Below are 11,084 nucleotides of genomic sequence, written 5' to 3' on the forward strand. Positions count from 1 at the left end.
CTGAAGAAGGGTCTAGGCCCGAAACATCGGCCTTCCTGCTCCTCTGATGCTGCTTGGCCTGCTGTGTTCATCCAGCTGTACACCTTGTTATCTCTAGGGTGGATAGGAAGGCAATTTATTTTTCCCCTTTGGGAGAGAGTCACTAACCAGGGGGCAGAAGTTTAAGGGAAGAGTTTGAGGAAAGCTGAAGGGGAACTTTTTTCACCTGGGGGGTGGTAGGAGACCAGAACTCACGCCCTGAAAGGGGAGGTGGAGTCAGAAATCCTTGTAACAATTATTTAGAATTTAAATATTCACTTGCATTGCCCTTGTTTCCAGTGCTATGATCCAAGAGCTGGAAAATGGGATCAGTGCAGTCAGATCTTTGTCGATAGGTGCAGAAATGATGGGCTGAATGGATTCCTGTGTTGTAAATGTCAATGTGTCCTCTTTTAAATGGAAAACAGCCCCAACTTCTCCAATTTATCCACATAACTGAACGGTTTCAGCCTTGGGAAACTTATCTGCACTCTCTCCAATACGTGCCAAAATGTGGCCCCCACAACTGTACACACTTCTCCAGCTCAACCACTGTTTTATGTATAACCACCCTCTCTGGGACTCTACACTCTTATTAGTAAAGCCAAGATGCTATACCCTTTACATCAACCACTCTCTTACTCTGTCCTACCTCCTTGAATGGCTTATGCACATATTCCACCCACCACCACCTCTCCCCCCGAAACCCCGCCCCACTAACCCCAAGCTCTCACTGTTTCTGCATTCCTTTAGAATTCGTTTTCTCTTGTCTCTCAGGCTTCTTCCGATCAAAATGAATCTCTTCACACTTCCCTGTGTTACGTTTCACCTGTCACTTGCCTGTTGATTCCGCCTCCTCTAAACTGCTTCCAAACAATGCTGTCCTTTCCTAAATAAAGGAAACCAACACTACTGTACTCACTGTGCTCTAGGTGCAGTCTCACCAACGCCCCTGTACAACCACAGGTAGGGTCATTCAGGGACAGCTGAGGTCAAGACAGATCGGCTGATGGAGGTGGGTTAATTGAGAATGGTTAGGTGAGAAATCAACTGGGGAACAATTCCCCACTGGTGTTTAAGTTGGTGGCATGAGAGTTGGAAAAGAAACGTGGACCAGAAAAGCAACTTTTTTAACATCTAGGTGTCGGACAAGAAGTCTCTTGCTTTTATGCTCGGTTCTCCCTTTGCAATAAATGTTGACATTCCACCCACCCTCTTAAAACATCCCCAGATACCAATCACAGAATCTCTAAAGTGTGGAAGCAGGCCATTTGGCCCGTCAAGTAGATCAATGTTTTGGGATGAGGGCGCCCAGTTGGAGCATACGTTGTTCTATTCTACCCACCAAGGTCACATTTGCCCACGTCATGCTCCATCTTCCAAATCTGGGCCCCCTAACCAAGTGCCCTCCACCCCAGGCAGCCTCCACAAATTACATTGGGAAAGAGAGGTATATAGGCTCAGTTAGCTTAGTTGGGTAAACGGCTGGTTTGCAACGCAGGATGCCAGCAACATTACGGGTTCAATTCCCGCCACTGGCTGAGGTTACCGTGAAGGACTCTCCTTCTCAAACTCTCCCCTCACCTGAGGCGTGGTGACCCTCAAGTTAAACCCTCGCCAGCTTTCTCTCTGTATGATGAGAGAGCAGCCCTATGGCACGATGACCACTTGGTGTCATTGAGTACGGGGTGGGACAGGCAGTGGTCGAGGTCCGCTGACAGTCCCCGGGGGTCACTCACAGCGAGATCTTGCTTGTTCCGTTGCCTGCTCTCTCTCAGTTGCTCCACGGCCTGCTGCAGAGCCTGGGCCTTGGTGGTCAGCCGTTGCTGTTGCTGTCTCTCCTCCTGCTGGGCGAGATCCTGCTGCTCAGATCTCAGCATCATCAGTTCCTTCAGCTTCTCCTCCTCCTCCTGCAGCAGCCTTTAAGGGGGGGAAAAAAAGAAGAGACCAGCAGGAACAGGGCCATTCAATGCCAGGTTTAATCAGGCTGGACAAACATGCCTGGCTGTGTTCACACCCCACAGTACAGATAGATAACAGGAAAGAGCTACTTGTATTCCTCAAGCCTTTCTGTTCACATGCTCAGGCCATGGCAGGATGCTCTCCAGACAATTAAAGAAATATTGAAATATAGGAATAGGAGTAGGCCATTTTGGCCCTTCGATACTGCTTCCCCCATTCAATATTATCGTGGCTGATCATCCAAGTCAATGCCCTGTTCCTGCTTACTCTCCGTACCCTTTGATCCCTTTAGCTTGAAGATCTACATCTAATTCCTTCTTGAAAACATTCACTGTTTTGCCTCAACCGCTTTCTGTGGCAGAGAATCCCACAGGCTCACCATGCTCCGAGTGAAGACATTTCTCCTCAGAGTCAGAGTCGGAAACAGACCCGCTCCATCCAAATTGTCCACATTGATCATAATCACAAACCAATCTAGTCCCATTTGACAGCATTTTGGCCCATATCTCTCTAACCCCTTCCTATTCATGTACCCATTCAGATGCCTTTTAAATGTTATAATTGTACCAGCCTCCACCACTTCCTCTGGCAGCTCATTCCATACACGCACTACCCTCTGTGTGAAAAAGTTACCCCTTAGGACCCTTTTAAATCTTTCCCCTCTCACCTTAAGCCTATGCCTTCCAGTTTTGGACTCCCCTACCCTGGGAAAAAGACCTTGACTATTCACTCTATCCATACCCCTCATGATTTTATAAACCTCTAGAAGGTTACCCCTTAGCCTCGGACACTCCAGGGAAAATAACCCCAGGCTATTCAGCCTCCACCTATAGCTCAAACCCTCAAATCCTGGCAACATCTTTATTAATCTTTTCTGAACCCTTTCAAGTTTAACAACATCCTTTTAATAGCACGGAGACCAGAACTGAACAGAATTCCAATAATGGCCTAACCAATGTCCTGTACAGCTGCAACATGACCTCCCAACTCCTATACTCAATGCACTGACCAATAAAGGCAAGCGTACCAAACATCATCTGCACCATCCTGTCTATCTGTGACTCCACTTTTAAGGTTCAAACCAGGAGAGAGGTTTGCTGTCTTAGTCCTTGAGTCTGACCCCCTATTACCAAGTATCCTCATCTGAAACAGAGCTCCCATACCATTGCCATTGCTAAGAGCTTTCTCTAAACACTGGGACATTGGAGTCTAACACTTACCAAACTGTCACAATGCAGATTTGTCTTCTCCCCATCATCCACCAACCATCAAACCCAATACAGAAGGCATCAAAACATTCATAAGTCATCTCTTTCCCACCTACCCCGTCCAGCTAATCTCCTGTTAAACCATAATAATGCCATTTCAATCATTTCCTAAACCTCTCCTTTACGCCACACCCACTAACATTGGAGCGGAAGGAGGCCATTCAGCCCATCAACTCTGCTCTGCCATTCAATGAGATCATGGCTGATGTGATAACCCTCGACTCCACTTTCCTGCCTTTTCTCCAGACCTTTCAACTCCCTCATGGAGCGAAGCAGATGGATTTTTACAACAACTGATGTTATCTTAATGATCACTGTCACTGAGACTAATGAGAAAAGGTGAGAATCGAATTTAAATTCTAGTAGACACCATGGCAGGAGTCAAACTCTGCAGCAATGGGTTACCATAAGAGGTTCCCCTGGGACCCCCGCACTGGGCCAGGACTATTTTAACGGCTTTCTTAGTGACTGGGGAGAGACCGCTCCCTGACCCTCACTCCTGGTACTGCACCTTGCCTGCGCAGATCGCACTGTCTGCTCATTGCTGTGGGCCTCGATCTCAGCCCTTAGGGCCCGCTCCAACCCTCGCTGCATCGTCTCCAGTTCCTGAATCCGTTGGCGCTGGGCACCGGCCTCCTGCTCCTTCTGTTCCATCACCAACTGCATCTGGAGCTTGTCCTTCAAAGAAAGAGGGAGATACGCAAAAATACAGCAGCTTATACCCACCACCTCGCAGTTCAACGACAAATGTTTTCTGCCACGTGCAGTACCCTCTCCCTGCAGGAGCTGGTGGGCAGGGTCCCATTCCATAGAGCCCCCGCTCCATCTCCGCATCTTGCCCGTATTGATTGACTGGGAGTCAACATCAATGGTACAGGCTGAGACACCCCATCCTCACAGCCCTCTGCCAATATGGCTCGGCTAAAGCAGCAGAACCTGGGCACTGTAGGCAGGCACCCGTAGAGTCATACAGCACGGAAATAGACCCTTTGGCCCAATTCGTCCATGCCATCCCAATCTGACCTAGTCCTATTTGCCAGCATTTGGCCCATATCCCTCTAACCCCTTCCTATTCATATATCCATCCAGATGCCTTTTAACTGTTGTAATTGTACCAGCCTTCACCACTTCCTCTGGCAGCTCATTCCATACACGGACCACCCTCTGCGTGAAAAAGTTGCCCCTCAGGCCCCTGTTAAATCTTTCCTCTCTCATCTTAAACCTATGCCCTCTAGTTTTGGACTACTCTACCCTGGGAAAAAGACCTTGGCTATTCAGCCTACCCATGCCCCTCATGATTTTATAAACCTCTATAAGGTCACCCCTCAGCCTCCGATGCTCCAGGTATAAAAGCCCCAGCCTATTCAGTCTCACCCAAACTTCAAACCCTCCAATCCTGGCAACATAGAATCCCTACAGTGTGGAAACAGGCCCTTTGGCCCAATAAGTCCACATCGACCTTCAGAACACCCACCCAAACCCATCCCCCGTAACCCACCTAATCTACACATCCCTGAACACTATGGGCAATTTAGCATGACCAATCCACCTAACCTGCATATCTTTGGACTCTGGGAGGAAACCAGAGCACCTGGAGGAAACCCATGCAGACATGGGGAGAATGTGCAAACTCCACACACACAGTCACCCGAGGGTGGAATTGAAACCGGGTCCCTGGCACTGTGAGGCAGCAGTGCTAACCACTGTGCCACCGTGCCATTCTGGTAAAACTTTTCTGAACCCTTTCCAGTTTAATAACATCTTCTGCAGGACACATCAGTTGCTGTACAGGCCTCTTGGGACACACTGGGACATAGTTATCTCTTTACCGCCAGCTCTCTCTCACTTTCGGGGTATAGGTTGGGATGGGGGAGGGGGGGGTGCAAATTGCTTTTTGATAGCTGTAAATTAGCTTATACCATAACCGTTTCTGCCCTTTCAGAATGGGAACATTTCTTGTTCTGGAATATTCCATCCCTCCCCCAGCTGTCTAGGAGGAACATCAATGCAGATTCTAGCATTGCTGTTTACACTGGTAACTGTGACCCTCCCGAGCTGGGAGATTTCTGTACAGGCATACACATACATTCTCAAACAATCCCAGGATGGGGACAGCACAGGTAGATTCCAAATGGTCACCTGGAAACTCCGTTCTTTGTGTGTAGACAAGGATCAGTTGCAGGCCTCATGAACCAGCCTGGGCCTGGGACTGGATCCAGCTCCAGGCCTCATGGCCCAGGGCTGTGCCTGGACTAGATCCAGCTCCAGGCTTTGTGGGCCAGTCCTGGGCCTGGGGTTGGATCCAGCTTTAGGCCTCACAGCCCAGGCCAAGGCTTGAACCCACCTCCAGCTCCAGGCCTCATGGCCCAGTCCTGGGCCTGGGACTGGATCCAGTTCCAGGTCTTGTGGTGCAGGCCCGCTTGTAGGCCTCCCGTACTTCTTACCGACTTGGCCTTTTGCAGCTGTATCTGTAGTTTCTGCTGGAGCTCCTCGTGCTGTTTCATCCAGTGGAGCTCCTTGGTTCGCCAGAGGTGCTGAGCTTCTTCCTGTGCCTAGGAAAGCGACAAGGATTTTCAGAGACGGAGGTGGTGAGAATGATGGGAGCTGTTTGAGGTTCGTCTCTAGTAACCATGGCGCTATGATGGGAGATGAGAGCAGGAGGATTACTATCACTGAGGAGCGTCCTGCCTGGACAGTACAGAAACCATCCAGTCAGTTCAGAGAAAAGACCAGAGACACCATTTTGGATCCTCAGTCCATTCTGGATTTGTGTCTAACCTTGGGGGGTGGGGGAAAGGCAACATGGATCTGACCTCAACATCCCAATGGATGAAAGGACAAAGAAATAGGGTGCTCACACTCACACTGAGTGCTTATACTTGGTCCAGCATGCACAGAATGCTCACACTCATTCCCGCACGGACAGTGCTGACACACTTGGTCTCACTCACACAGACAGTGCTCACACTCGCTCGCACACAGAAAGCACTGACACACTCGCTCGCACACAGTACACACACTTGCTTGCACACAGACAGTGCTCACACTCGCTCTCACACACACAGTATGCTCCCACTGCTGCAGTGACAGTACGGGGTTGGTGAGGGTGGGGTGGTACACATAGATCCAGGATGAGAGCCGGGTGTGGCACTCGGACCTGCCTGAGCTGCTCAAGCTGTGCCAGTTGTGTTTCCCTCTCGACCTGCAGCTCTGCCAGCCTGTCCTCCTGTGCCTTCTTCTCCAATAATCTGGCAGCTGCCTGCTGTCGCTGCTCTCTCCGTCTCTCCTTCTGCAGCTTGTGCACCGAGCTCTTGTTCTCTGCCAGGATCCAGATCGCAGCTGTGATACCTGTACCAGACACAACAACACAGAATCTAACCATCATGACAGCAACTGCAAACAAATCACAGACCAACGGGAAGCAGGAGAGTACAACTGTGCCCCTCTGCCAACATTCAGGAGGTATTGCAGCTTCGCAAGTTGGCAGCTCCACCCCATCTTCTGAGGGGCAACTAGGGATGGGCAATTCTCGATGTCCCAGCCAGCGACACCCGCATTCTGTTACGAATCAAACTAGGGCTCCATGAAAACTCCACTCCGAGTCCCGGAAACGGACGGTCACAATCTTCCCACCTCCCCCCGGGGCAGACAACATAGACACGGCTCTCCCAGTGAGCTCCGTCCGTCACTTACTGTCTATCCATTCCTGTCTCCGCTTCAGGTCCGACGCACTCAGCTCGTACGTACGGTTTATGGTCTTTACACAGAATAGGCATCGCTTCCCTTCCTTATCAGGGAGCATCTACAGGAGAGCAACACATCCGCAAGTAAGGAACCGATTGGAGAGCCTGACACAGCAACATTAATAAAGAGCAGACAGCAGAGAGAAAACAGTTGGCAGCAAAGTGGGAAAAGCTTTTGTGTATTATAGAGTGTTACACAGTGACAGACCTGTCCCCACCGGTACTGTACCCCAGTGTTATACACAGACAGACCTGTCCCCACCGGTACTGTACCCCAGTGTTATACAGTGACAGACCTGTCCCCACCGGTACTGTACCCCAGTGTTATACAGAGACAGACCTGTCCCCACCGGTACTGTACCCCAGTGTTATACAGTGACAGACCTGTCCCCACTGGTACTGTACCCCAGTGTCTGACATGTCAATCTAGTGCCCAAGGCTTTCACCTCCACAGTGCTGTCCATATTGAGGTGAATCTCCCCCTTCTTCTCCTTAAGGTCCTCATTGAGATAGTAGTGGATGTTGGAAGCCTTTAGGACGAACCAGCGCTCATTCCAGTTCCGTCGGACATTGCCTTTCTTCCACATGTATCCCTGCAGGACAAAAGCAGGAGGTGAGCTCAATCAATTAACAGGGCTGGGAACTTCTGGTGGATACAGTGAGAGGGCCCAGCAGATCCCAGTACGGCTGCTAGCCCTCAGCAGTTAGCCTCAGTGTAACCGAGTGAGGACATCATGTTGTTTATTTGCTCTGGATTTTCCAATCTGATCGACTAGCTCTCCTCCACAGATTGTCATCTCATCGCAGAGTAACTGGTGCAAGAAGTCTTGACAGGGTAAATGCAGGGATGACGTTGCCCCTGGCCATGGGAAAGTAGGGATGGGGTGGGGGCAATGGTGGGGGAGACTACAACAAGGGGGAGAAAGTCTCAGAGTAAGGGGAGGTCATTTAGTACTGGGAAGAGAAGGAACAGTTTCAAATGGAAGATGGCGAAACTTTGAAATCCTCTCCTTCACACACTGATGTCCTTGTGTTGAATGAGGCACCAAAAGACTTTTTGAGATAACACAGTGTGGAGCTGGAGGAACACAGCAGGCCAGGCAGCATCGGAGAAGCAGGAAAGCTGACTTTTCGGGCCAGGACCAGCTCCACACTGTGTTATCTCAGACTCCAGCATCAGCAGTTCTTACTATCTCTAAAAGACTTTTTGAGATTTCCAAAAGGTTTCATTATGAACCATTAGTTTAATACAAACATCAGTTTCCACATTGCCCCTCTGGACCCTCTCTCTGTCCGGACTTTTTGCTCCCACCCCCCCCAATAGAAAGAAACCCAACACCAAATTAACCAATAAGAACTCAATGTTTTTAGATAGTGAAACCCTCCATCATGTTATCTAATCACTGAACTAAAAACTAAATCTTTTCTTAAAAAAAATTTAATAACCATCTCCAATTTAACAAAATACCCAATCACCTCATTATGAACATGCCCTCCAGGGGCAGTGTAGCAATAAGTGATGGGGAATGGTGGAGGAACATTGAGGAGGACACTGGAGGGGGAAATAATGCACTCCAGCCCCTGTGGTGCCCATCGCTCTCTGAAAGCACCAAGGACACGAGTAGATACAATGGTGCTCCATCTCCAAGGGCACCGAGGCACAGATGTAGATGCAGAGGAGGAGCCAAGAGTCGGGAATCACAGCCTGCTGTTTATAGCAAGTTTGGCCAGGCCCAGGAGAAGACACAACTGTTCTGTCCCGTGTTTAGTGGCAGCCTCATCTTTCAGTCCAGATCTGGTATGAATCATTGCAATAGGGCTAACATTTTCCAAGTAAGACTTTTGGTGTAGAATTACTGACCTTGCTTAATTTCCCAACACATATTTGAAAGCTCCAGAAACTTGACTGCCAAATTTGAATTCCTTCCTAATTCAATTAATAATCTTTTCCTCTAAGGCATTAATGGCCCCAGTCCCTGTCAACTTGCATCACAAAGATGCCTGAGAGTTTTCCATGATAATGCCGATACAACAATACTGGGTATGCGTTCAGTTGTGATTACACAATAACACAACGATAACACACCAGCCCCCTACTGAAAAATACCACACTGCAGATGCGTCATTTTACCCAAAAGGGCATTTATTTAATTTCCACAGCTTCCCGGTATTCCTGGAAGTTCTTCAGGGGCTGTAAGAATACTTCCATCTGAAGCAGGTTACCCTGAAGGAACACCACTTTGTTATCTATAGAGTTACACTTCCAAGGAAAGTTTGTTAAAATGGCTAAAAAGAATTTCATAATTCCCTTCCCTACTGTAGGAGAGTCAAGCCTACTCTCTCTCACTCAAACATTGCTCAAAGACTCTAGCTACCAACCTAACCTTAGCCATAAGGGTCCCATGTGGTACGATCTGTTCTGTATGGAATCCACCTGTGTGACAAAGTAGGTGGACTTCCATCGTCAACTTGTGAATACCCTCCAAGTATTTTCCAGTTCTCTTCATTCAGTCTCTTTTATCACCCGACCTTCCATTTACCAGGAGACACACAGAGGCCTACACCTACACCTACACCTACACACACACACACACACACCTACACACACACACACCTATCCCTCCTGATCCTTGAGACCTTTGCTTTGATCCATTGACCATTCCTCATGATAGGTGACTACCTTGTCTAGCTGTGGCCTCTTTCCTCAGATTCAGATCTCTCTGAAAGATTCACATTGGGACATGATCTCTTACTGCTAGATGTATCCCCCTGAACAGTACTGTGCCTGCATCTTCTAGTTCTCCACTATCATGTTCCCTATTGCCATGCTACAGCCCTCGTCTCTTGTTCCTTATCTTGGACATGGAGCCAGTTTGTATATTTTCCTGCGGACATTATTGTGTCCACCATCTTGTCACCTGACTCTGCTGGCCAGTAATCAACCCATGAACAGATTTTAAGTGAAATATCTCCAAAGAAGATTTTCTCATGTCTTCACAATCAGTACATGTATCAGTGTGCATCTCCTGAGCTCTTAAGTCCTGCCCCTCTGGGTCCAAATTCTAAAATTCATGAGTGTATGCAATACATGGGGTCGTTTATCATCAATACCTTCTGCCACGTTCTCAGACTCCGAAAACTCAGAACACATTGCAGTAGTACTGAGCAATTCGCCTTTATAGTCTAGTTTCAGTTTAGTTGTATATGTACATTTTCCCCGGTCACATTCAACCACCTGTATTGGGCCTTGCTATTCCCTGTGTCCCTCTCCCTCATGTGACCAGATTGGAATTCTTCCTTGAACAGCCTGATGCAATGTCTCAATGCTTTTTCCATCAGCGTGTAATCCATGCAGATAGGAGTAAATGAATCAGAGCTGACTGATGTTCCTTCTGGTGTGAAGGATCGTCATGTAGTATTGAAGATCATTTTGGGTTCTGTCTGGATATTAAGAACATAGAACAGTATAGCACAGTACAGCCCTTCAGCCCATGATGTTGTGCCGACCTATTATCCTACCAGGATCAAACTACCCTGATACCGTACATTTTACTATCCTCCATGTGTCTATCCAAGAGTCAGTTAAATGTCTCTTCTGTATCTGACTCCACTACCACTGCCGGCGGCGCATTCCACACACCCATCACGCTGTGTAAAGAACCTACCTCTGACATCTCCCCTATACCTTCCTCCAATCACCTTAAAATTATAGCCCTTGTAATAGTCATTTTTGCCCTGGGAAAAAGTCTCTGGCTATCCACTCTATCTGTGCCTCTCATCATCTTGTACACTTCTATCAAGTCACCTCTCATCCTTCTTCGCTCCAATGAAAAAAGCCCTAGCTCCCTCAACCTTCCTTATAAGACCTGCCCTCCAGTCCAGGCAGCATCCTGGTAAATCTCCTTTGCACCCTCTCTAAAGCTTCCACATCTTTCTTATAATGAGGTGACCAGAACTGAACACAATATTCCAAGTGTGGTCTAACAAGGGTTTTATAGAGATGTAGCATAACCTCGTGGCTCTTAAACTCCATTCCCCTGCCAATGAAAGCCAACACAGCATACGTCTTCTTTACAACTCTATCATCTTGGGT

General features: G+C 48.3%; 1 protein-coding gene across 1 annotated transcript; it reads right to left on the reverse strand.

The window, feature by feature from the left end:
* Positions 1-1,757: 1,757 nt before the first annotated feature.
* Positions 1,758-10,142, reverse strand: LOC109925875 (differentially expressed in FDCP 6 homolog; the record flags this gene model as incomplete). Its single annotated transcript, XM_048593927.1, has 7 exons — positions 10,080-10,142; positions 7,438-7,584; positions 6,942-7,050; positions 6,406-6,596; positions 5,693-5,800; positions 3,760-3,926; positions 1,758-1,938 (listed from the first exon to the last, which is right to left on the reverse strand). Coding segments are annotated over exons 1-7 (966 nt in total), but the record flags the coding sequence as incomplete, so codon positions are not given.
* Positions 10,143-11,084: the final 942 nt, after the last annotated feature.

Source organism: Rhincodon typus, unplaced genomic scaffold, assembly GCF_021869965.1.
Source record: "Rhincodon typus isolate 14 unplaced genomic scaffold, sRhiTyp1.1 hic_rhity00004612, whole genome shotgun sequence".
In the NCBI taxonomy this organism is placed as follows: domain Eukaryota; kingdom Metazoa; phylum Chordata; class Chondrichthyes; order Orectolobiformes; family Rhincodontidae; genus Rhincodon; species Rhincodon typus.